General features: G+C 36.2%; 1 protein-coding gene across 21 annotated transcripts in view; it reads left to right on the top strand.

Moving 5' to 3' along the window:
- Window positions 1-27,363, top strand: part of SYNE2 (spectrin repeat containing nuclear envelope protein 2) — a 313,751-nt gene that overhangs the window by 105,203 nt on the left and 181,185 nt on the right. For all 21 annotated transcript variants that reach the window (XM_082386394.1, XM_082386392.1, XM_082386388.1 and 18 more), the window contains 19 exons: window positions 930-1,094; window positions 1,704-1,816; window positions 2,677-2,839; window positions 4,324-4,402; window positions 4,674-4,861; window positions 6,564-6,728; window positions 7,585-7,734; window positions 9,545-9,718; window positions 12,063-12,221; window positions 12,523-12,696; window positions 15,525-15,659; window positions 17,053-17,211; window positions 20,219-20,430; window positions 20,577-20,667; window positions 21,497-21,615; window positions 22,130-22,256; window positions 23,735-23,892; window positions 24,713-24,860; window positions 25,539-26,149. In XM_082386394.1, the coding sequence (XP_082242520.1) occupies window positions 930-1,094; window positions 1,704-1,816; window positions 2,677-2,839; window positions 4,324-4,402; window positions 4,674-4,861; window positions 6,564-6,728; window positions 7,585-7,734; window positions 9,545-9,718; window positions 12,063-12,221; window positions 12,523-12,696; window positions 15,525-15,659; window positions 17,053-17,211; window positions 20,219-20,430; window positions 20,577-20,667; window positions 21,497-21,615; window positions 22,130-22,256; window positions 23,735-23,892; window positions 24,713-24,860; window positions 25,539-26,149 (3,290 nt within the window). The remainder of the gene's footprint in view (window positions 1-929; window positions 1,095-1,703; window positions 1,817-2,676; window positions 2,840-4,323; window positions 4,403-4,673; window positions 4,862-6,563; window positions 6,729-7,584; window positions 7,735-9,544; window positions 9,719-12,062; window positions 12,222-12,522; window positions 12,697-15,524; window positions 15,660-17,052; window positions 17,212-20,218; window positions 20,431-20,576; window positions 20,668-21,496; window positions 21,616-22,129; window positions 22,257-23,734; window positions 23,893-24,712; window positions 24,861-25,538; window positions 26,150-27,363) is intronic.

Raw genomic sequence — 27,363 nt, 5'->3', positions numbered from 1 at the left:
GGGTAGAGTAATCTTGGTCGTAGTTTCTTCCCTTTCATCACTTTAAGTATATCATGCCACTCCCTTCTGGCTTGTAGAGTTTCTGCTGAGAAATCAGCTGTTAACCTTATGGGAGTTCCCTTGTATGTTATTTGTCGTTTTTCCCTTGCTGCTTTCAATAATTTTTCTTTGTCTTTAATTTTTGCCACTTTGATTACTATGTGTCTTGGTGTGTTTCTCCTTGGGTTTATCCTGTATGGGACTCTGTGAGTGAGTTTTGATGGTGTTTAGCAGGGGGAAAATCCAGGTAGAAGGGGCAGCAAGGGCAAAGACCTGGGGGAGTAATCAGGGTTTGGGGCAATAAGTAGCTGGCATTTATGTGACTCATGTGTGTAGGGAGTGGTGGGAAGGCTGAGGAAGGAGGAGGTTGGCTGGATTGGGGGGCGGGGGCTTTGGTGAAGGACAGATATTCAGGAGATATGGTAGAGATATCTAATGTAAATATATGATTAGGGCTCGTGAGGAAAGTAATCTATAAATCTGCTTGCAATGTATAGTTGTAATGTTAGGGAACACAAGGGCATACAACATTTCAAATGATGGTCATTCAGTACAGTAGTCTACCCCTGCTTTGAGGGGTGCTTTAACTATTTCTAATTTCCCTCTCATGACTGATTATGGATTTATCAAAACATTTGTTTTTATTCTTGTGCCCTCTTCTACTACTTTTGAACAAATTATGCTCTCGATCAGCAGCTAGCCAAGTGATACTTAGAACTAAGAAATTTACCTATTGATCAAGATTTCCTTGTCTAACAGATCAGAGAATTAAAATACTATTTTTAAGAGTGGTTTTAAAAGAATTCTTTAAAGAATTAAGCATGCCGTATGTGAAGAAATAAACTATAGAAGTGTCTACTGAAGAACATCTTTCCTTTTTTTTTTTTCAGATTAATGTGTGGAAAACAGAGTTGAATCATGTCTTGCCGTCACCCCTCTATCAAATAGAAACTTGGCTCCAGGGGGTGGAGGAGCTTATAGATGAAGATTTGCCAGCCTCCCAGGATTACTATGAAGCCATGGCTCTAATGCAAGAGAAAATGACTTTATTCCAGGTTGGAAAAGAAAAAAGAAACATGGAAAAATCTGTGCTTTGTTAGGAACTGTTCTTGAGGAAGATGTTCCTAGAAAGGAGGGAAGGAAGTATAGTGGGTATTTGAGGATGGTTTAGGTGATTCCCCTGGAGATTTTTGGGTCCCAAAAGTTACCTTCAGTTTCTTGATGAGTGTTGTGCTAGTTTAAGGTGGAAACAATAAGAAAAGTCCAGTAAAGTCTGGACTCTGTAAAGTCTGGCAGAAAAGGAGAGGGGAGACTGTTTTAAAACATAGAAGATTGGGTTCTCACTAAGATGATATGAAAGAATTTCATAGGTGAGATTTTTAGCATTTGAGCCCACAAAGGAATGGAAAATACATCTGAAAACAAAAGATTTTGATAAAGCTGTTACCAAAGAAACTGCAGTCCGCCTCTCTGTAAAATGGTCCAGTTTAAAACATTTATGATGAAAATATTTATTTACAACATTTTAGTTAAACATGAAAGGGCTTTATGATTTTTGTTTTGGAGAAAGATGCAATGCATGCACAGAGCAAATGAGCTGAACAGGCCTTCAGTTACAGTGTTTGGCAATAAATCTGGTTGTATCATGCTAAATTCCTTTTCAGAGTCTGATGGATAAATTTGACTGTCATTTGAATACTCTCCTGACATTTGAAAATAGAGATGAAAAACATTTGCCATTGGTACCACCTAACAAATTGGAGGAAATGAAAAGACGGTTTGTATCACTACCCTTTCACAACTGCTGACACCTTTGTGTTTGAGCACTAACATGGTGCTACAGGGACCAGAAAATACAGATTTTTCGATAATCTCTGACAATAGGTCTTTAAGTCTTGATAACAGTTCCTTCATGTTTTATGTAATAGTAACATTATATCATGCTAACATACTTCCTCTTTTATTGCCTGGTAGGATATGGTGGTGGAAAAAGTTCTGGACGTATAGTCAGAAACTGAGCTCTTTATCTTGGTTGTGGCCAAGTTACTATGTCTTTCTGCACGTTTCCTCATTTGTAAATACAGAGTAATGGTAATCACTCTGTTCATGTCTCACAAGGATACTAGGTGAAATGGGAGGAGGTATATGAAAGCACTTTATAAACTCAAAAAAACTACAGATATGAAGATTATTTAATTTGTGGTTGTCCACATCATCTTCTTTTTTCTCAGTATTCATAAGCAGCTTATTAGAATGATATTAAGAGGGTATTAGCCTTAATAATGAAAGCTGTTAATGTGTAAATGTTGAAATTACAGTTGCATTAAGTTATATGGAAGTTTTCAAATTTAGTAAAATATTTTAGAGATTAACATTTTATTATAGAATTTCTCAATAGGGGAATAGTTTCTTCAGAAAGTGTTCTGTTAAATATTTTTATCTTAGAAATAGCTGTTTTATATCTAGTCACAATGTTTGTTTTACTTTGTTTAAAAAAAAAAGATATGAGGATTCATTTGAGTTCCATGTGTTGAAAAGAAAAAGTTAAAGCCCCAATATTTTTAAAAATGCCAAACAGATTTCTCTCATTTGGCCAACAATATTAAATTAAATTCTAAAACCTGCACTATCTTCCAGAATCAACAACATTTCGGGGGAAAAATTCATTCCACTTCTAGAATTTCATTACTATAAGTGCTCAGTTCTTGGTTTGCTAGATGAAGTGAAATCAAAATTGGTTGTTTGGAACATCAAATACGGGAGCAAAGAATCTGTGGAATTATTGCTGGAAGACTGGCATGTAAGCTGCTTTATTTCATGTCTCAGACAACTGTTCTCCATGGTGCTGGGTTTGCATTTTTCCTTGGCACAATTTCCCTTACCTTTTCAGGTTTTGAGATGAGTTTTCTTGGTAGCTTTCATTAGCTTAAACATTGCCTAGAGAAAAGAATTACTGGTAGTCAAATAACAGACATTGGGAAGAGTAAGAAAGAGAAAACATTATTTAGCACAACAGAGGAGATTTAGTTAACCGGACTAAGTTACATAATAGAGAAAGTTTCAGTGTTATTTCCTTTAAAAAATTTCCTACTTTCACTTACTGGACATCTTGTTTAATATTTTTCGCCACTCAGATTTATGGTTTTAGTCAAAAATTAAAATTTTCTTCGAACATTTTAATCTTAGCGTTTCAAGTTTTAAGAGTGGGAAAAACAGTGTGTTTTGTCATGAGGCTTTCTGGGGGAGGGGGTTTAGCTCTTGCAATTTATAGGGAAAAAATGTTGCAAATGATTTAAATGTGTGTGTTTATTTGGTAAATTAACACTAAAGCAGGCTGGCCGTGTCATTTCTACAGTTAGGCCTTATTATCCTTCTTTCTGTTTCTCTGTCTTTCTTTTTTTTTTTTGGTCGCGCTGCGTGGCTTGCAGGATCTTAGTTCCTCGACCAGGGATTGAACCTGGAGCCACAGCAGTGAAAGCACTGAGTCCTAACCACGGGACCGCCAGGGAATTCCCTGATTCTCTGTTTTTGGAATGAGGGCCAAAAAGAAAAACCCAAGATTGTAAACTTCAGTGTAAAAATTGGAAAAACATGATGAAGAAAGATTTATTTACAATTTATGATTTAAATACTGTACATTCCTAAACAGGAATCATCATTCTATATTAGACTAGATTTTGAATATTTTAATTTCTTTTTCCTACCTTGATTTTTCATTTTTCCATTTAAATAATCATACCGTTGGCACATAGTGTACAATGAGTTTTTAATTAACTGTATTTTTCCATAGATTTTACTAGCTTAAGGCGCGTAATAACTTGGTTAATGGTATTTCTCAAGAGTTTTTGTGTCATGGATTGTATCTATTTATAACATACTCAACATACCTAATAAAAATTATTCAACATTAATAAAGGCATATGAGATAAGAGAAACTGATATAAATTATGCAATATTAATAAATATGTGTGGTAGGAGATGTTGAAATTGTTATAAATACTTGCCTTTTCTCATGAGAGGAAAACCATTTTAGAGCTATGTCACTGCATTAAGATAAACTGTCAGGTCTCATACCTATATATTGCTTATGTCTCTTAGACCTTAACTATCTCTCTTCATGAACTACTCTTCTTCTTTTCCTACCCAAATATGTAGTATTAAAACTGTAAAGAAATTTTGGTGCCTAAGTGCTTCATCAATGTGTATATGTCTCTATCTGGATTTCTTGACACATTTTTAAAAATACAAACTGTCAACATGTTTTATTTTCATTTTTTTCCCCAGAAATTTATTGAAGAAAAAGAGTTCTTAGCTCAACTTGAAGCTTCTTTTCAAAAATGTGAAGAAATTCATAAGAATTTGGGTAAAGCTATACAATTACTTTTTGATGGAATGACCATCACTTAAAAATAGCATTTCATTTGTTTTGCTTTCTTTGTGTACCTTAATGTTTTAGAAATTGGTTTTACATATGTGTTTTCTTTAGAAAATTCTTGCATCCACTTTTAATATTGTTAGTGTACATATTTATTTCACCACTGTCAATTAGTATGCAAGTATTTTTCTTAGCAGTATTATTCTATTAATGAAAAACTGTTTTCTAAAATTACTTTCTTGTTTTGTTAACCTTATAGCTGGAGAATATCCAAATATTAGTAAACAATATACAATGGTGGAATATCATTTTTGCATGTATAGAAAAAATATATATAATGTGAAGTCCACTCTACAAAAAGTTCTGGCATGTTGGACAATTTATGTGGAAAAGCTTCATTTACTAAAGGCTTGTTTTGAGGAAACAAAGAAGGAACAGATGAAAGAGGTATTTTCAGTCTAATAGCACCTGCTCAATTTTACTTTTTTTCATTTTGTTTGGAGACTCTCGTTTTCAATCCAAAAATGAGAGGCCAGGAACAAGTAAGCATGACTGTCGGAAAAATTCTCCAAAGTTTTGGAAAGTTTAGTTTCTTTCTCATGTAATCGCTAAAAGGAATTTTTCTCTTCGTTATAGGTTTTACACACATGCGCACGCACACGCGCACACACACACACACACACACACACAGCTTTATTGGGGTATAATTTACATACACAGTATAGCTTTTGGAAGATATATTGCTAAGTTCCTTGGAAGGGAAATAAAAGATGTGGAGTAGTAGATAGCTTATAGATACATTTAAAATAAATGAATGTTTTAGAAAGTTTTTTTTTTTTCCATTTGGGTGCATACCTTTCAGTTCTAAAACCTTTCTGACTTTCTGGAGGAGGAAAAACAAAATAGCTTACTTATGTGGAGAAGTATAGAAGAAATTGTGGAGTAATTCACTCTTGTTTTTATTTGCTATTTATGTAATAACCTGTTTTATGATTATTCTCTGAAGTAGTTTTTCTTTCTTTCATTTGTTTTCCTCTGTTGTAAATAAATGTAGACAGCCTCTCAGATTAAACATTTTCCAAATAGAAGCTAAAGTTACTTAACAGAAAACAGGCTGTTCGTATGAAAGTGAAGTTTCTGATAAGTACATGAGTGCAAAAAGAATATTTGAGTGAATCATTATTTCTTCCTGTCACCTCTGTTGATACCAGAATTTCACATCTTTGGCTTTCAATAGCTCTTCTGTCTTTAAAGTTCTTGTATTAAAATTCACATTTCTCTGAGGAAATAGCACTTTAAGCCTTAGAATTTCCAAACTCTGTGCTGAGGTGACCTGAGTTGCCAAAAAGAACTCTCAAGATAATTTAAAATTTGAGGGAGACAAAGCAACATCTGTCTGCTGGACACCACACAAATTACTACTAAGTTGTTTGGACCTGACTACTTAACAATGAGAACTGTTAGATAATTCTTCTAGCCTAGGGAATCCATGAAAAATTACTGAGACATTAAGGGGGCCACGAACTGAAAAAGTTTGAGAACCTTTGCTGTAAGCTCATCAGCCACTTAGAAAGATAGAAGATCAGATGCTTCCTGAAAGTCCGGGACCAAGAGTGATAACAGGCAGCCAGCACCTGCCAGTTAGTGATCAGGGATGAAGCGCTCAGCCAACAGGGAGAGTCAAAGTCTCTGCAAAAACCTTACGCTCACTTTTTTTTTTTTAATTTATTTATTTTATTTTATTTTTAGCTGCATCGGGTCTTCATTGCTGCACGTGGGCTTTCTCTAGTTGTGGCAAGCAGAGGCTACTCTTCCTTGTGGTGTACCGGCTTCTCACTGCGGTGGCTTCTCGTTGCAGAGCACGGGCTCTAGGCGTGCAGGCTTCAGTAGTTGTGATGCACGGCCTCAGTAGTTGTGGCACACCGGCTTAGTTGCTTTGCGGCATGTGGGATCTTCCCGGACCAGGGCTCGAACCCATGTCCCCTGGCAGGGACCCATCTGGCAGGCAGATTCTTAACCACTGCGCCACCAGGGAAGCCCCCTCACACTCACTTTTGCTTTACAGTCAACCTTGGTGAAGATCTATTATAAATAATGAAAAGACAAATAGTATGTCATTAAAATATTACATTGCTTATATGTTTTGTAGGTTCCCTTTGAGACACTGTCCCAGTGGAATCTAGAACATACTACTTTAAATGAAGTGGGAAATTTCTTAATTCAAGTCAGCAATGATGAAGTTGGATCATCTATTTCTAAAGAACTGAGGAGACTGAATAAAAGATGGAGAAAGTTTATTACAAAAACTCAGCTTGTAAGTTTTTTTTTGGTAACAGCTTCATTGAGGTATAATTTCCATACATACAATTCACTCATTTACTGTGCATAACTCAGTGGTTTTCAGGTGAAATATTTAGAGTTGTGCAGCCATCACCATGATCAACTTTAGAACATTTTCATCACCTCATAAAGAAACTTGTACCCATTACCAGTCACTCTTCATTTTCTCCCAATGTCCCCAGCTCTAAAGATTTCCCTATTCTGGATATTTCACATAAATGTAGTCATATAATACGTAGTCTTTTGTTTCTGGCTTTTTTCAGTTAGTGTAATGTTTTCAAAGTTCATTTTGTAACATGTGTCAGTACTTCATTCCTTTTTATTGGCAAATAATAATCCATTGTATGGATATGCCACATTTTATTTATTCATTGATCAGTTGATGAGCATTTGGCTTCTTTCCACTTTTTTGACTATTATGAATAATGCTGATATAACCATTCATGTACAGGTTTTTGCGTGGATATACAGCATACAGATTTCTAGTTGAAATTCATTTACCATTAAAGAATAACGTTAAGCATTTTTGCCTGCTAGATTTCAGGGTCCTTGAGAACATACACTAAGCTTTATTTATCTTTATATTTAGTATAGTGCTTCATAAAAGCATACCTTTAATAAATAATTTTTGAACTTGAATTATTAAATTATTCTATTTCTTATTTTTAACAATTTGAGACTGAGGTGTTGTATGGGAAATTTTATAACGTTGTTACTAACTGATAAATCCTAAAACTATATTGAATATATTATGTTCATTTATTGTTGTTAATCATATATCTTAGCATAAAAATATAGGCATTATATTTCATGACATTAATTTTTTATAGGAAATGAACCTGCCCCTTATAAAAAAGCAAGATGAGCCCTTTCTTGACAATTCTGGAAATACTCAACTATCTAAAGAAGAGAACCTAACTGCTGATTTTTCAACAGATATGTCAATAGAACTTCCTGAAAATCGCAGTCAGAATATTATGGTAAATAGTCATACTTTATGTATTTCACTTGTATATAGAAATAATTTAACTTTGCTGGTTTTCTTTTGAAAAAACCATATTGTTGAAACAGTGGTAAATGGATCATTAGATAACATTTAAAGTATGGTCATTTTCCAATAAAATGCCTAAGTGGTTCCCTCATGCAGTGGTCTTCAGTGTTAAAGCCCTGGGCGTCTCACTCACTGAGGAGTTTGCAGACACGCAGAAGCAGTCATGACTTCTGAGCTGTGGAAATGGAGCTGATATTTTCTTCAGATTGCTTCTGACTAGTGTTCAGAAATTGTCCGGCTTTAGGCTAGCCACTGGTCTGTGTCTTGCTTCCTTTCTGTAAAATGGAGGGAAATAAAATCTTTATTTCTTGCTTTGTTGGGTAATTCAGAGGATGACTTTAGATTATAGATAAGAATATGGAACAGAAACGACAACAAAAAAATCATACACATGTAAAGTGTAACACCTATGATTTTGGAAGTGTGCCTCCTTCAGAATAGTAACTTATATAGTTTTAAAGAAAGTAATTTTTTTTTTTAATTAATTAATTAATTTATTTTTGGCTGTGTTGGGTCTTTGTTTCTGTGCAAGGGCTTTCTCCAGTTGTGGCAAGCGGGGGCCACTCTTCATCGCAGTGCGCGGGCCTCTCATTATCGTGGCCTCTCTTGTTGGGAGCCCAGGCTCCAGACGCGCAGGCTCAGTAGTTGTGGCTCACGGGCCTAGTTGCTCCACGGCATGTGGGATCTTCCCAGACCAGGGCCCGAACCCGTGTCCCCTGCATTGGCAGGCAGATTCTCAACCACTGCGCCACCAGGGAAGCCCAAGAAAGTAATTTTTAACTGGCTTTGGCCAGTTGCCATGATGGAGTGCCCATGTTTTCCCACCGTGAAAAGACATAATCATAGAAGATATTGAAAAATCTGAATTTGTGCAATATGCTTTTAGAATAGAAGAATATAGAATATTTTTCTCATACATTTAAAATATGATCTGATTGAAAACAACTTTAAGAATGTGTCTGTCATTTAAAGCTGTAGCATATCAACCTGTAGGATATTGAGAGATTATTAATGGGAAAAGGCTTAATTTTGTTGAAATTTGATTCTGATGTTTCACAACTACTATTGCTAATAGCTGTATTTAATTAAATTGTATACAAGTTTTAGAAATGTGTTTATAGAGTCAATACCCTAATTTTCTAAGCTCTAATCTTCTTATCTGTAAAATGGAGATAACAGTAACTAACTGATAGGGATGATATCATTCTGAAGAAAATTTTTGTGAACAAATCTTTTAATTTTTAAAGTGATATATGCTTAGATAACTAATGAGAACATACTGTATAGCACAAGGAACTCTATACTTAATGCACTGTGGTGACCTAAATGGGAAGGAAATCCAAAAAAGAGGGGATATATGTGTAACTGATTCATTTTGCTGTACAGCAGAAACTAACACAACATTGTAAAGCAACTATACTCCGATAAATAAAAAAAAATAAAGCTATATATGCTATCATAAAGTATTGTTATCATTGTCCAAAAAGTAGATCTTAAATCATTAAAATATGTTGACTTAGCACTTGTTTTTATTTTTTTATTTGTTTTGGCATGATAGTTTAGTATGCATTTTAACTAAACTTTATAAAGATAATATTAAAACATTGAGTTTAAAAAACAGCCATTGTTTTTGAGGTTTTCATTGTTCAATTAATTCGCTATAGGGATATAACTTTTTTAAATTGAAAATTATAATGTAAATGTTACCATTTTCATAGTGGTAATTTTGAATGTTGTAGGCTGGGGAAGAACATGAAAAAGAAAATGAAGAATTTACAGGGACACTGAAAGTGGCTGAAGAGGTTGAAAAACTGGTTGGACAAGTGGAAATCTGGGAGGCGGAAACCACATCTGTTTTGGATCTTCTGAGACAGCAAGGTGATGTAGATACCTCAGTGGAAGAATCTTTGCAGGTATGAGTGGAAAAAGTATTAAAAAGACAGCTTTTATGGTTGTAGGCTTATGTATTAAGATAAAAAGTTTTAAAGGAAACAGTAATAAGACTACTGTTAGAATTTTCTTTGTTGGGGTTTTTAAAAAATGGCGTGGAATCTCAACCCTGGATCATTTGCTGTGATTTTGCTTGAAGACAGAGGATAGATTTGAAGACTAATAATACCTTAGGATTTTAAATTCTTGAACTAATTTTCCCAGCTACAGGATGGAGATTAAAATATTCTCTTGTATCAGAGGGCAATGAGATGAGCGAGTTCAGTCTCCTATAGCTCAGTGCAGTGCTAATGTAAGAGATTATACAACCTATGCTTTGAAAGATCAACCCCTTATTAAGCTTTCCCTTCCTTACCTGTTGCAGGGAGGGGCTGAATGTTGTTAAAACTCTGTTCTGTCTTTATTCTCAGGCAGTGGACTCATTGAAAAGCAATGAGGCAACAGTGTATTTTAATATCGCTCAGTTCTCCCTGGAAAGAAGTTACAGTTGAGGTTTTACTGAGTTCCAGCTCAGCTATAAAATTTACAGAGCATGTCATAAGTTACAACCAGATGGAAGGTTCTTGGGATAAAGGAACATTTGTGTAATTCTTTTAAATCTACGTTTCTGAAAGGTGTATATGTAGAATTTTGTGTTTTCATTGTTTATAAGAGTAATACTTTTTATTGCTTTGAAAATATTATATAAACTTACCTGTGCCATCTGCCAGTGCTTTTCTAATTTTATTTTTGTATTTATTTATTTGCTGTATCTGGAATTTATTTTCGTGAAATAAATGAGTAAGAAATGAGAAATTCAATATTAAAAAAATATTTCAAAGCTATAACAATGATCCCTGTTATAAACAGTGAAAACACAAACAAGCTGAAGTATACTTCCGTTAAGAAGAAATTAAGTAGATCTTTGTTGGATCAAGATATATTGTAAAGTAAGAAATGCAAGTTGCTGAGCAGTATGGGTGATGTGATCCTTTCAGTATTTTTAAAAACAGTTGCTTTTTTAAACTTTATGCATTTATATCTATAGAAAAATATCTGTAAGCATATACAAATAGCTAACTCTGTGTGTCTTGATCCTGCATTATGCCCAGCTCTTAGTACATTTCCTGGTACCTAGTAGATATAAAGTAAATATTTTTTAAATGAATGTGTGCATGATTGATTAAATGACAGTTAAGGGAGGGATGGGGAAGAAGAGGAACTTTTTCTTTATGTGCTGTATACCTCTCCATTCTTTGAGTTTTTGACAGGAGCTTTTGTTACTTTTATGATTCAAAATAGAAAAAATTGAAGTTACAAATGAATGAGCTAACTTTAGAACATTTAAATAATGTCTAAAAGTATAAAGAGGAAAATAAAAATCACCATAGTTCCACTGCTCTAAGATAGATAAGATCAACATTTACATAGTTGATATCACACAATATAATTTCTATTTTATCATACCCATGCCACCTCTGAGTTGTAATTAAAAATTTTTTTTGTTAATTTGATAACTGAAAAGTGGTAACTCATTATTTTAATTTGTACTTATTTGATTACATGTAAGATTGAACTGTCTTTCATATATTCATTAGCCATTTGTTTCTGTGAATTATATCTGTTTTTGTATTTTCTGAATTATCTTTGGGATCTTAGTATTTTTCTTACTGAATTTATAAGCTCTGAATCATGACCCATTTTCATTTGTGTGGCATATATTTTTACCAAGTTGTTGACTTTTAAGTTGTTTGTTTTATTTCACATAGAAAATTTTTGTATTTATTTAGTCATCTCTGTCTCTTATGCCTAAAAAGGCCCTCCGCACCCAGGGAGCAGATCCATTTTCATGGATAATTTCTTCTTTTCTAGCTTCATATTTTGTATATAATTTTCTAATTCATCTGAAATTTATTTTTGGTATGTTGTATAAAGCATGGTTCTAAAAAGATGTTTTCCAATAGCCATTTTCTCCAATAACATTTATTGAACTCCCTTCTGACTGATTAGACTTACAACAATCTCTTTTTAAGGTTTATTACTACTCTCTCAACTTATTTTCTCTCTATTGGCATTGTATTTCTTCTAGTCTTTATTTTATTGAAGTGCTTATTATATTAAAAAAATCTATAAAAGACTGTTGCTCAGAATCTGATTATAAATATAAAATTTCAAAATGAATGTTTAAAATAACATTTTTTAGACTATAAATTTGCCTCATTTTGGATTAATAGTTAACTTTTTATGATTTCCTGATGAGATTGTTAGGGTTAATGTTTAACATAATCCGAATATTTATTGTGATCTCACTTTAATTTGTTTTAATAGCATCTTATTGCCAAAGGCTCTATGTATGAAGAGCTTGTGTCTAGAACTGAAGACACTTTACAAATGGATGTGCAAAATGTTTCAAGCCAGGAGTCTCTTCAGTATGTGATCACAGCTGGGCTTCAAGCAAAGATTCAAGAAGCTAAAGAGAAAGTCCAGGTCTCTCTTTAATAGTCCCTATTTAGTAAATTTAGTCTTTAAAACTGAGTGGTCAGTGAGAAGGCAGGGAAGAGGGGGGGATTGCCTTGTAGTTTGGAAATGTTTTATAAAATATTAATTTTGCCTTATATTTTATTTCTTTATTATTTCGAGCATGTTGGAAAATATCAGTATAATAAATAGGATGTTCTTATGTCTAGTGGGAAAATATGAGTTGCTACTCAAAGAAAATATTTATTAACTTATGAGTTTTCTAAGAAGTTGGGCTAAGTGTTAAGTTGAGAATTTTTTGTCATCACAGATCAATATGGTAAAATTAGTAGCAGTGTTGAAGAACTCAACTGATGTTTCCCCAGACCTGGATGTCAGGCTGAAGGTGGAAGAATCACAGAAGGAACTTGAATCATACATTACAAGGGCTGAACAATTACTTGGCCAAAGAGAGAGCCAGAGAGGACTAATTTCAAAATACAAGGTGCGGCTCTTTCAACCATCAAATGTAGGACATTTATCATTAGTAGATATAAATCTACCTCATTTGAAATCAAGATGGTTCCATCACTGTAATTATAACAAAGTTATTGTAACTTTAAAAAATTTCCAAGTTTTATACATTGTTCCCCAGAAACTCTTAAAAATAAACATTCAAACGAAGATTTTTTTTAATTCACATTTTACTGTATGAATGAACTCAGTGGTATAGTGTAAAAAGCATGGCTGACTTCTATGACATTGAGCAAGAATCTAATTTCTCTGGCTTTTTTAATCAAATAAAATGGACATAATAATTCTAGTCTTATCCAGCTGCCAATAAATGAAAATAAGGTATGTGAAGAAACTTTGAGTGGTTAAAATTCCCCAAATGTAAAATAAAACCTCTATTATTAAAATGCTTTGGTAAAAGCTACTTATGAACATATGCTTATCAGCAGTTAAAGATCCAATAGTGTTTTGTATGGAGACAGTTTTAGGTTGACTTTTCATGGTCTGATAGGCAGCTTAAGATGTATTGAAATCAAGAGGTACAAACTACTGTGTATAAAATAAATAAGCTCCAAGGATATATTGTACAGCACAGAAAATATAGCTATTATTTTATAACTTTAAATGGAGTATAATCCATAAAAGCATCAAATCATTATGTTGTATACCTGAAATTAATATAATATTGTAAATCAATTATACTTTAAAAAAAAAAAAGATGTGTCCAAAGCAGACTCACTATTAACTAACACTGGAGGTACTTGGGGATATGAAATAAGAGTAAAACAAGGTCTCTACCCTTGGAGGTTGGACAGGTAGAGAAATATGTGTTCTTTCCTTCATTCATTTATTCAGCATTTAACAAGTTTATTGAACATTTAAAATGAGCTAGGCATTTTGGGGGAGATAAAGATGAAGTAAATCCAGAACAGTAATAGACTAACAGACATAGAAAACAAACTATGGTTACCAAAGGGGATAGTGGTGGGGTATGGGGGGGGAGATAAATTAGGAATTTGGGATTAACATATACACATTAAGTATATATAAAATAATCAACAAGGTCCTATTGTATAGCACAGGGAATTCTACTCAATACCTTGTAATAACCTATAATGGAAAGGAATCTGAAAAAGAATATATATATATGTATATTACTTTGCTGTACACTTGAAACTAACACAGCATTGTAAATTAACTATACTTCAATTTAAAAAAAAAAGATGAAGTAAAGCAATACTGCCAGCGCTACTGTGTACAGTTTTTTCAGGAAAAGGAGCTCCTACAGGAGCCTCTCTTCATTCTCCTTGTGGTCTCCTTCTCTTGTCTGGGCTCAACCCTCTTCTGGCTTTCTGGACTGTTAACCGTATTGGACCCTAATATCAGGTATTTCAGCATTGCTTTTCCCACAGCCATCTTATGCTGCTTGCACCTTGCCGGCCACCAGCTTTGACCAATTCCCACTGTCTTTTTTCCCCTCTTCTACTCCCATATGCTGAGAGTGCTGAACTAAACTTAAGAGTCAGTTGTTCTTTTAAGTAATCACTAGGCTGAATTTCAAAAGGACAGATACGGTCAGCTGAGGAAAGAGGGAAGAAAAAGAAAAAGCAGAGGCCGCAGGCCCCTCCTCTACCAGAGAGAGGAGTTACAGTGTCAGTTTTTGCACCATTTTCCTCTCCCTGACCATCTTCCTTTTGGAATCTGAGGCCAGGGATTTCCACCCTTTTGTCTCTGGCATTTAGTGAAGTAGATCCATTTTCACAGCAGAAGCAGAATCCCTGCCCTGCCAGGTACTGCCCTGAGACCCCCTGGGACTCCTGGGACACATGGGTGGTAGGAGCCCCCTTCCTGCACACAGGGCTAGCATGTCTTCCCTGGCCGTAAATCTAGCAATCCTCACAGAGGCTTTGGAAGGAGGTTCCTGGGCGCTCAGGTTGTACCTTTTCTGCAGGAGACCCATAATAAATATGTAATAAGTATATGAATGACTTCCCACCCTGCTTAATTGCCTTCTCCCCCACAATTACTTTCATCTTCTTATAGATTTTTCTGCCCTTTCACAGACCCCAGACTATTTTTGTTCTGTCATTTGGTAGTTACCTAAGCCAGGTTTCTGTTCTTATAGAGTATTGCCAGGTAATATTCTATAAGAGTAGGTAAGTGTGAAGTAAGGGACGAACACATTCCTGGGAAGGCAGACCCCATCCCCATCTCCTGCTGTTCCTTCCCTGGGATGGGACTGCGATTATGGTTGGCCCTGGGCAAAACTTTGAAGTCCATGATAAGGGGATGTTGCCTCCTTGCAGTATAAAATGCTTATGCACAATATTAAATATTTGCTATCTTAACCCTACTATAAATTGTATCTTATTGCAACACTGATCTCTAATACAAGCTGGTATACTCTTAATATTGTATTACTTATGAAGTGTGGTCGTCTGCTCAATACTTAAGAATTTTAGAGGATACTTTGCCAGTGGCTCATAATAAGCCTTTCAGTAAGCCTTTTAAATATTTATCAAAGGGGTACCAAAAACCATGCTGAATATCTTAAGGAAGTCTTTATCCTGGCCTCAAATGTTTAACTACATTTGAATAATGAATATTTTGCAATTCTTTTCAAAAGAATTCAAGGGATACAAAAGGGAGATCAACCTCAATCTACAAAGAGAAGTCTCCCCTAAATCTTCAAATAGTCTTCATGGAGTCCTTTCCTGGTTCTACATGTTAAAGACTCTAAAATTCTACCTGTTAAATTAGCTTTGAGGACGTGGCAGTAGAATAAGGCTTTCATGTTCTTGTTTGTGGTTTTATTTTTAGGAAGCACTAATAATTTTTAATACTAAAAGTCTGGCCAAGTATTTGAAAGCTGTTGAAGAATTGAAAAATAATGTAACTGAGGATGTAAAGCTGTCTTTGGAAGAAAAGAGTAGAGATATCTGTGCCAAGTGGGAGGTAAGAACATGCATATGTGTCTGGAGCTTATGCTTATAGATCTGACCCTGGACCTGTTTGTCATCAGAGTCATCTTTGGTGGTCCCTTGTCTGCCCCGTATCACGGAGGGCTGATCACTGTAGGCTGTGGTGCTCAGGCCTGGCATCAGCTGGCTTCTGTCTGTGTTCATCCAATGACAGCAGTGTTTGGAGATTAAAGGGTGATTGGAAGGTGGAAAAGGAAGAGTCCAATGGCTTTCTTTCCCTTTCTGTCTTGCACAGTGTCTCTGGCAGCTGTGTCTCCCCCTGGCTGCAGGTTCCATGGATGCAGCTTCTGATGGGTGACCATTCTGCCTGGGCTCTGCTGAAGCCTCCAGCCTAGGGTGGTAGCAGCTTTCTGCCGATGCTAATCTCTGTATTACCTTACCGTCCCCTCTTTGGCTTTCATCTCTTAAAATCGAGTCCCTGCATTTAATTCCCTCTGAGTTAAATATTTAATGTTTTCTGGTTTCCTGGTTGGATCCTGACTAAGACAACTTATTGACACATATAAACATATAGAGTTTGATAGAAAATAGGTATAGGCTTTGGTGGCTAACAGACCTGGATCCAGCAGCTATGACCTTGGGCAAGTTGCTTACTGGGAGCTTCAGTGATAAGATGGGAATAATTCCACCTACTTGGCAGGATTGTTGCAAGGATTTATATAAAGCACCTACCACAGAGATTGTGTTTAGTAAATGGTATTTAGTATTAAGTGTGTGCATGTGTGTGTGTGAATATATGGGGAGAGAGAGAGAATAAGGTAATATAATTGAATATCTACTGTTAAAGGCCTTCTTAAAACACATTTTAAAATAAACTTTTAGAACAATTTTAGATTTACAAAATTATTACAAAGGTAATACAGAGAGTTCCAATATACCCATGACCAGTTTCCCCTGTTATTAACATCTTACATTAATATGGTACCTTTGTCACAATTAAAGGACTAATATTGATAGATTATTAACTGAAGTTTATACTTTATTCATATTTCCACAGTTTTCCCCTAATGTCCTTTTACATCTGTTCTGGAATCCCATTCAGGCTACACATTGTAGTTACTTGATATTTCTCCATAGGCTCAGATATGTGTTTTGTAATATTTTCTCCCAGTCTGCAGCTTGTCTTTTAATTCTAACAGTGTCTTTCACAGCTAAAACACATTTTTAGTTATTAGAAAGAAAAAAAAATATGTTTCTGGTATATTTTAAAACATCCTCCCCAAAGATACATGGATGAATCACAAGTTCACATAAGCTCTGTTTCTATCCTTTGTTACAACAAATATTTTTGTGTTTCTAATGGAAAGCTTTTCAGTATATCCTATTATGGTTAATACGTGCCTTTGGTTTTTTTTTTTTCTTGGCAGTCGCTTCATCATGAAATGTCTTTGTATATTCAACAACTAAAAATAGACATTGAAAAAGAAAAACTTAGTGACAATATTGCAAAACTCGAAAAACAAATAAATAAAGAAAAGAAACTAATTCGCAGAGGAAGGACCAAGGGTCTCATCAAGGAACATGAGGTAAAAACCTGTTCCCATTCAAATTTTGTTATCATTGTGGGGTTTATCTTAAATGGTTTAGTATGCCCTTGGCTAGGGTTAAATCTGCTCTGAAAATTACTTCAGCCCTTTTGTCCCCTGGGGATCATCGCTTTTGCAGTCCAAGCTCTAGCTAAAGCCCGTGCTTCTTGTTTTTTGGAAGTGAGAAAAATTCAGAATTGAGTTAATATTTCTTCTTTATATATCTCAGTGGCCCCTGTCCTGAGACTCTGGTTACAAGATGTGTCACCTGCTATTGAAGTTCCCATAGTTACTTTTGTAAGGACGGTGTCCTCAGAAACACGGCTTTTGTGAAGATACCAAATCAGGATATAAACCAGCCGGGGCAAATCTAATGGTCTCTTTTTGGTCCTCATCCTGTTTGATTGCTTCTGCATATTTGACAGTCCTGACCCCTCTTTTCATTTCTTTTAAACTTTCTACTGCTGTGGCTCTCTCGATACCAATCTCTCTTGCTTTTTCTTATTTTATTATTTTGGGGGGAGACCTTCTTTTTAGTGTCCTTCACTAATTTTCCTTTTTTATTGTGTTACCCTGATGTCTTAGTTTTGGGGTCTCAGTTTTTGGCCAATTTCATGCTTGCTCCAGGTAGTTGTATGCACTTGGGCGTTTTAACTGCCCTCTCTACAATGATAGCACCTCTCATTATCTCCAGCCTAGTCCTTTCCCCTGAGCTCCAGGTTGTGTTTCTAACCAAGAAGTAGATATCACCAGTGTTCCCCAGAGATCTCCACTTCAGCATGTCCAAAACCAACCAATAATATCTCCTCTTGAACTTTTCTTCCTCTTATGTATCCTGGTTATGAAAGGCATTGCCATCTCAGAACTCCCTCCCCCCTCCCCCTTTCCTTCTCACTCAGCCTTAGTGTAGTCGGTTGCCAGCTCCCATCTGTTACTCTTCAGAAGAGCTGCTTCTTTTCCTTCCTTTCCACCAGCGTTGCCACTTCCCTTAACCTGGGGTCATTTTCTCAGTATGATGGTGGTTGCACTGTCTTCCAGCCCCATCACCAGAGTGATCCCTTTGAACCACAAATCTTATGTCACTGGTTCACCATTACTCCCGGGACATCTCCAAACGCCTCAGAAGGCCACATAAGGCCCTTCACGTGTGGCCCCAGGACACACCTTCAGCACCCTTCCAGCCATGTCCTTTCAGAACTTCTGGAGCTTTTCTTTTCTCGGCTGCTCCTTCCGCTAGGCATGACCTCTCTCCCCTTTTACTTGGAAGGACTCGTACGTGTTCTTTCCACCTCTAGCTCAGATGGCTCCTCCATGTGAAGGAGGCTTTCTCTGACTCCTTAAGGCAGGTAGTGGCCCTGTCAGAGCACTTTTTAGATGCACATGGGAGCCTTCACAAGAGCATGATGACCCAAAGAAGTGACCAGAGCAGGAATCTTGTATACCTTTTAGACAAAGAAACAATACATTTGTGAAGAATTGGCAAGACAAAGGAGTTTGGGCTAGGGGTAGTAAAAAGGTGAAGAAGGAACTAGGAAGATAAGGGTTAGGGTACAGGGTTTGTTTGCAGATTCTTTTGGTCCCATCTCTGGGCTGATAGAAACTCTGTCTCCAGTAAAAGAAACTTTATTTCTTGTTTTTAGGCAGAAAAGGGGAAACCTTTTCTGTTTCGTTTTTCTTTTTTTTGGCCATGCTGCGTGGCTTGTGGGATCTTAGTTCCCTGACCAGGGATTGAACCTGGGACCCAGCAGTGAAAGCGCCAAGTCCTAACCACTGGACTGCCAGGGAATTCCCTCTGTGTTTACTGCTTCTTAATTGCCTTCAGTTCAAAATTATTTTCACGTCCTAAACCATAATGGAAAAGAATATGAAAAAGAATGTATATATATGTTTAACTGAATCACTTGGCTATACAGCAGAAACTAACACAACATTGTAAATCAACCGTACTTCAATTTAAAAAAATAATTTTCACATCAAAGAGGCATACGTTGGGTTGACGTGTTCTGGTTTCCTTCACTATATCACTGGGCTGCGGCGAATCCCTTTAGGGCTGACTGCTCGTCTTTGTTTCCAGTGCCCATTCCCACACCAGGCACACAGTGGACGGGCTTATAAAAGAAAGTGTTGGGGTTTTTCTTGTTTTTGTTTTTTTTCCTTTTTTTAAAAACATCTTTATTGGAGTATAATTGCTTTACAATTGTACGTTAGTTTCTGCTTTATAACAAAGTGAATCACCTATACATATACATATATCCCCATATCTCCTCCCTCTTGCATCTCCCTCCCACCCTCCCTATCCCACCCCTCTAGGTGGTCACAAAGCACCGAACTGATCTCCCTGTGCTATGCAGCTGCTTCCCGCTAGCTATCTGTTTTACATTTGGTAGTGTATATATGTCCATGCCACTCTCTCACTTTGTCCCAACTTACCCTTCCCCCTCCCTGTGTCCTCAAGTCCATTCTCTATGTCTGCATCTTTATTCCTGTCCTGCCCCTAGGTTTTTCAGAACCTTTTTCTTTTTTTTTAGTTTCCATATATATGTGTTAGCATACGGTATTTGTTTTTCTCTTTCTGACTTACTTCACTCTGTATGACAGACTCTAGGTCCATCCACCTCACTACAGATAACTCAATTTTGTTTCTTTTTATGGCTGAGTAATATTCCATTGTATATATGTGCCACATCTTCTTTATCCATTCATTTGTCGATGGACACTTAGGTTGCTTCCATGTCCTGGCTGTCGTAAATAGTGCTGCAATGAACATTGTGGTACATGACTCTTTTTGAATTATGGTTTTCTCAGGGTATATGCCCAGTAGTGGGATTGCTGGATCGTATGGTAGTTCTATTTTTAGTTTTTTAAGGAACCTCCATACTGTTCTCCATAGTGGCTGTATCAATTGAAAGTGTTGTTAAAGTCACACACATGTGTTAGTTTCTAATCCTCATGGACTAATCATGTAAACTCATTTGAAACACACTTCCTGCTTTATTTCCTCAATCAGGCCTGCTTTTCAGAGGAAGGCAGCCTGTACCAGCTTGATCACCACATGGATGTCCTGCGGGAGCTGTGTGAAGAGCTGACTTCACAGAAGAGTCAGCAAGAAGTGAGGAGAGCGCTGAAAGATTACGAACAGAAGTTAGAAAGGCTTCGGAAATGTGCTTCCGAGATTCATATGACACTGCAACCCACGGTGGGAGGCACGTCGAAAAACAAGTTAGTGCCTCGTAAGAATAGCTGCATGTCAGGGAGAAATGAGATAAACCCTCTCTCGAAATCAAATGACACTGAGTATTATTCATTCTCTTTTAGGCTTTGTTCTTCTCCCTGTATTTTAATATGCAATTTTGATTCCTTCCTAGGGGTACCGCAGACACATCTGAGAATGTAGGAAGGAACGCCCTCAGCGAGGTGCCATCTGCAAAATCAGACAATCAGCCATCAGCTGAAAAGGTGTTAAATTTGGATAATGTATTTTAGAAGTAAACCCAATGAAAAAAGCCAGGTGTAGAATAATCCACTTCTCATTGAGTGTTGCATTTAATTATCTGATTGTTTCCATCAGCTGAGAATTCCCACTTAAATAATATAAGGAAGATTGCTTTTCAAAGAATTAGAATACAACAAACCAAAGCTATGGCAAGCGTCACTTAATCTTCCTCTGAGGATACCAGCAGCTCTTTCCAAAAGAGACCATTTTGAACCATTATGAATGCACGCTGTCTGCGTGTTACTATTGAGAGCACAAGAGGCTGAGCTTAAACTGCACAGATGCTTCAGTGTCATTGCCATGAACTAGTTCATTTGTCATTTGTCTTTTTCTCATTAAAATGTCTTTTACTTTCCTTGGGAATTGGATTTTCTAAATTCTTAAATTCTAGGAAAATGGGGATTTGCTGTATGTCACAGCCCAGACTGCCTGTCAGAAGGGGTAGGGAAGGAACAAGGTGTACTTTTTTTCAGAGGTCTGCTCCTGCATGCTAGGCTTCTGTCTGCCTTGGACCATGGCTATGTGGTCACAGGCAGAAACAGCACTTAGGGGCTGGGAGAACTCCTTCATCCTGCTGACATACCAATTAGAAGGTGAGAATCAGTCTAGTAAATCTCCTCTGTCCTATGGAAAGACCTTTCTCTGAGCTGAGAAACTTTAAATAAATTGTATTATCTCCTGGTTTGGGGTATAAAGAATCAGTGATATCCCTTTGTATCACAAAATATTTATCTTTTCCAGACAATTAAGTATATTGAAGATAATATGTTTACTATTTGTGTATTTGCTTAGGCAATGGAATCGATTAAGGATTTTAGCCTGGAATCCAAGTTAAAGCCTCAACAGGAGGAAAGTGTTATGGAGAAATATGAAAAGGATCACAGTGCATCTATAAATAGTTTACTAGAGAGGTAAACTTTTAAAAAAAGGTTTTTTTTTAATTGAAATACAGTTGATTTACAATGTTGTGTTAGTTTCAGGTGTACAGCAAAGTGATTCAGTTATACATACACACACACACACACACACATATATATGTATATATATGATGTATGTATGTATGTATATATCCTTTTTCAGATTCTATTCCCTTATAGATTATTACAAAATATTGAGTATAGTTCTCTGTGCTATACAGTAGGTCCTTGCTGGTTATCTATTTTATGTATAGTATTGTGTATATGTTAAGGAGAGGTAAACTCTTTTAAACAACTAGAAAATCCAGCAAATATCTTTCATCAGTGCAAACGTTGTACTTTAATAAGTAAGTTTTTATTTTCCTTTAGTCATAATTTTTGCATGTGATCCAGTAACTTAAGCAGAAATTCTCTGGGATTTCCTCATGGACAATTGACAGTAATTAAAAAAAATTTTTTTTAGTCTTATTTTTAAAATTAAGTAACATTGCATTTAATTTTTTTCCAGGTATGATACACACAGAGACAATCTTGAACTACACCTGCAAAACAGCATTGTCAGGATTATTTCTGATTTCTCTAGTGACAAGGAAAGGAGTAGTGTTTGTCTACAGGATAAACTGGCAGATCTACAGGTAAATACTGAAAATATTACTAGAGGAGTTTTATCTTTTATTAGAAAATAATACCGCCATAAGTATAGACTTCACCATTTTTGTTGTGGTCTCACATGCTAGATGTTTCTGAAGAACTCTCTGTCACCGGATTTCAGAAAGACACCCAAACCCAGGAAAGAGTTTGTTCGGGGTGCTAATTTATTGCTCATGCTCTAATTTGATATTCTAGGTATTGTGGCTTGCAGAAGTTTAGATTGTGTTTGGGATGGGGATGAAGGCTTCAGATGAATTGGTTGAAACAATGTGTTTGAAGGCGATTTCAGCCAACACAGCTTCTGGTTTGCTCCAAAATTAACAATATGTGAAAAACCAGCGACTCCGAATTTTTGTTTCAGTCATCTATCATCTTAACCAAATTGTCGCATTATCTGTCTGATGTTGGGTAATAAGAAAGGGGGAGGTCGTGGACGGAGTTTTCTCTGTGCGTGATGGATGATCTTGTGGAGAGCCATCAGAGGGAGTACTGCATTTGACTCAGGAGCTGCAGAAAAAACAATCTAGTGATGGGCACACCAATCGTTAAGTTCTACAAATAAGTATCTTCCTTATTTTGAAGATAATCTGTGCATTGCAGTACAACACCGTCGTATGCTTGGATGTGCATTAGAGTGAACCCTTACAGAAAGCCCATCAGGTGGAGAAAAGGTCACGGGTGCTTCCTACAATGCCCTCTCATATTTTCTAGTTATCTTCCTTTCATGATGCCAGTTCCTGAATCACACTCTACCAAATGGCTCTTCTCTATTTTCCATCTGAATAAGCAAAATTCATGTGTTAAAATCTCTGTTGTTCAAGTAATGGATGTAGCACGTTTTCATCACAATTAAGAAGCTGTCTTGAGACCTTACTCCTGTGACTGAATAATAAGTTGGTTAGAAAAACTATACAAATCCTTGGGGAAAGTGAAGAACAAATTATACTGATGAGCACTCAGATTCTATAGCAGTGCCTTTTTAAAAAAAACAGAACCAAGATAAGGAGTTGGAATAGTATAGAATTTTAGATGTTTAACTATAAATTATAAATTAATTTTATTCATTCTCATTTGATAGAAATGATTTTGGTTCATTGCAATTTTAGTTTAAGGAGAAAAAAAAAAGACTAGAGAAAATAGAATATCTAATAGAATATGTTCTTATATCTCTGTGTATCTTTCTGAATTGTATTCTGTGTATCTAACTTCAGGGAAGGGCATTTGGATTCCTTTGAAAGCCATGTTGCTGATTCCCTTGATTTCATTCAGTGGATTCTCTGAGAGCACAGTTAATAGCATTGCTCTCTGAAGGATAGTTTACTTGTAAAATATCTTTTCAAATGTATTTTCATGTGAAACTTTGTGTTTGTGCCCACAATTGTAAATGTCTCATTTTGTAAGAACAGAATAATTGTGCCTATTAACCCATTCATTGAAAAATTAATTTACATGTTTCATCCAGGTCTTAAAAAATGAAACTGATGCTTGCTGGAAAGAGTTTGAAGTCACTTCACTGAAGTTAGAAGAGCTGGAAAGTGACATTAGGAAGCCTTTTCTAGTTAAGGCAAGAGATAAATTAAAGGAGAAAGAAAGAGAGCTTCAGATGACTCTTAATACCAGGTATAATGCTGGGATCTATTAACCATGAGCTTACTAAATTTACTAAATTTTAAGAGAGGCTAATATTATACTAAGTATGTTATTTTATTTAGTTGTCACAACAACCATAAGAGAAGCTGATGAGGAAACTGCTGCTGGGGGAGGTTAAATCACATAACCAAGCCATACTACTGGCCAGAGACTTAAGTGGAACTTAAAGTCTGTTGAGTTCCAAAGGCCGTGCTCTTCCCACTGTCTCCCCTTGAGCCTGAATTTAGCCACGTCACGTAACTTCTCTGGGCCTTGATTTCCTCATTTTTAGAATGAGAGTGCTATTGTTATCCCTTTACATAGGTTGTGTACCCCCAGCACATCTCCCCATTTTACATAGGAGGAAACTGAGGCTCAGAGTCTATATGTTATTTATCCAGGGTCATACATTTCAACTTATTATTGGCCTAGACTTTGAATCCTAGTATATTTCCACTAATAAAATAATTAGTATGCATAATGAATTTCTTTGTCATCAAGGCAAGGTTCAATTACATTTAGTATTTTGTATTTCAAAAGAGAGAGAAAAGCTTAGTATGCTTTACAACAGTTTTCCATTTAGCGCAGTATCAGTTAAATTATCGAGAGTACTTGGATATAGCAAACAACTCATTCTTTGCCATTGTGGATCACTGGGTTTGGGTTTTAATGTGATGATCTATACACATCATTGTATGTATTTTTATTGAATAATTATTTTCTGTTCTTGGTTAAATAATGGCATTAATATGTTTTATAAGATATCTTTCTGCTGTGTTTTCCCCTCATGTCTGATTTATTTTTCACCCAGAATGGAGTCTTTGGAGACTGCGCTGCATATTGTGTTACCTGTGGAGAAGGAGTTGCTCCTTCTCTGTGACTCAGACCTGCTCCTCTGTGAAATGGCCATTCAAGAATTTAATCTCACTGATGCTGATGACATTTATCGAAACCTGAGGGTAAATATAAATTCTCACAGTGTATTTATAGAATAAACAGTTCTTCGGAGATTTATACATGTTTATGCTTTTTTAAAAATTATACATCCATAGTATTTATTTCAAATATAAGCCACGGCAGAAAAATCTTCAATAATTTAGACTTGTTATTTATTTCTCAACTCTTTAATTCCTTGCCAATTTGGAAGTATCAATAGGTACCATAGAGTAAATAATGACATATTTTCTTTGAATTAAAAATGAAGGCTTGCTTATGAATGCCTTCTCCAATGACTGAAATCCTAATTTTCTCTCTGTACTAGACTAAGATGCTTAAATTGTCATATTCTACAGTTTACTTATTCCAAATCTCATCTTAAAAATATGTTTTTTTATTTTTCAAATTATAAACAGATGTCTCAATAGTTCAACCTGTAATTATTTTCATTGAATCGATAAATTTATATACCTCTTTTCTTTTGGGGATCTATATATCAGGAAGGGTATCAGATAATGAAAGAGCTGGGCCATCTGATCATTTGTAATTAAAGTGTTCCTTCTGTCAAAACTGTCAGACTTGGTTAAACTGAGAAGCAGTTTTCTTGATCAAATCTAGTGACATAATTTGAGGTTAGTTTCTGCTATGCAATTTTTCTTTTTTCTGCCTCAGTCTTTCAGCTTTTCTTACCTTTATTTTAGAATATCCAAGATTCCATAGTAAAACAGATTGAAATATGTAATCATTTGGAACAGTCAGGCAACTTTGCATTAAAGGAATTAAACCCGCTTGACCTGCATGCAGCACAGAATATTATCCTGAAACACAGAACACAACTCGAAGAAATGAACCACAGAGTCCAGAGGAGTAAAGATGCCCTCAAAGTTCTGGAAGATTTTTTGGCTTCTCTGAGAGGAGCCGAACTCTCTGGTGAGCTTCTTATAGACCTTTCAGCCTCAGGTTCACAGGTGGTACCAGGAAATACTTTGACGGTGGAAAATAAAGAGGGAAGAATTCATCAGATGAAAGACAAGGCCAGACATTTGGACGAACGTTTGAAGGTGCTCGGTATAAGCATTAAAGATGCTGAACGGGGTGAAAACACCTCCTGTGAAAAACTTCTGAATGCTTTGTCCAGAAGCTTATCTGAGACACATGGCTCTGGCAGACAGGAGAAACTCACTGAAGAAGATGAATTATTAGAGACTTGTATTTTCAAAAATAATGAACTCCTGAAAAATATTCAAGATGTACACAATCAAATCAGCAAAATAGGCCTGAAAGATCCGACCGTTCCAGCTGTAAAACAACGGTAGGTATCGTTTTCATCCATTTCCATGCAAGATGACGATTTTCTGTTTTTTCCTTTTCCCAAATATCTATTAGGTGAAACAAATGCTTCCTGTGTCTTTCTACTTCTGTGCCATCCCCCTCTATTCAAGGTTCAGCATTCTTTTTTGTAGGCTTTTTCAAACAAGCTTTCTTTTTGTTGAGATTGCGCCTTTACAAAGTGTTATATAATTTTTTCCTTTGAAGTTTTCCTTCTTATGGACAGAGGAAGAGTACAATAAGATATGTGTGAAGTCCATGAGTTGCTTCAAAGTCTCTTTGCTGCTGTTTATTTATTATGGAGTTCTCCTGATGGGGGAAGACCTGGGAAACTCTACACATTTGATAATAGAGAACAAGTGGTGGAAGATGCACATACCACGCCTCGTCCCTACTTCTTCCTTCATTATTTGGTCCTCTCCCCTCCTCCTGGCAGGATTAGATGAGGACTGAGTTTAAGAGGTAGACTAAGGTTAGTGTTGATTCTGGAGACTCAGCAGAACTGGGGTTACCTGAGGTTCGCAGCCATCTGTACGAGTGCTGCTATTGTCATTGTGGCATTCAGCGTCGGCCTCCAGGTCCTGAAAATGAAAATGTTAGCAAGAGTTAGCAAAAGAGTCACTTTTGTGAGCCCCCCTCCCCCTTCTAAATCTCGCCCACTTTCCATCTCTTCTGCCCACTTCTAATCCCTCAGGCTCAGTGCTTTCCTGAGGCTGTTTAGCTGATTAAACTCTTCCCTCTGAAATTTCCCTGAGCCCTCTGTCTCAATGGGACTTCCATTTCAACAGCGCTCCAGTTCTTCATGAGTTGTGGAACTGGTTTAGTTATTAATTTGACTGTTAATGCATTTATTATAGATTTATAAATAATTAGTAATAAATTAACTTATTAATTTATAAATGAAAACTATACTTTGATAGATAGTAAATTGCTTTAGTTTTTAATTGAGTTACTAATAGAATAAGCCAGGCACTGTTTTAGGTCCTGGGGATACAGCAGTTAACAAAACAGACAAAAATTCTTGCCCTTGGTAGAGCTTATTATCTAGTGGGACAAGGAAGATATGCAGTATGTTTGATGGTGATAAAGACCATGGAGAAAGAGTAAGTAGGGAAGGAAGAGGTGGTTACAATTCACACAGGGTCAGCAGGCACAGTTTTACAGAGAAGGTGACGTGTGAGCCAGATGGGATGAGTG

Source organism: Balaenoptera borealis, assembly GCF_965194805.1.
Source record: "Balaenoptera borealis genome assembly, chromosome: 3".
Classification (NCBI taxonomy): Eukaryota; Metazoa; Chordata; class Mammalia; order Artiodactyla; family Balaenopteridae; genus Balaenoptera; species Balaenoptera borealis.
This window is presented reverse-complemented; position numbering and strand designations above follow the sequence as displayed.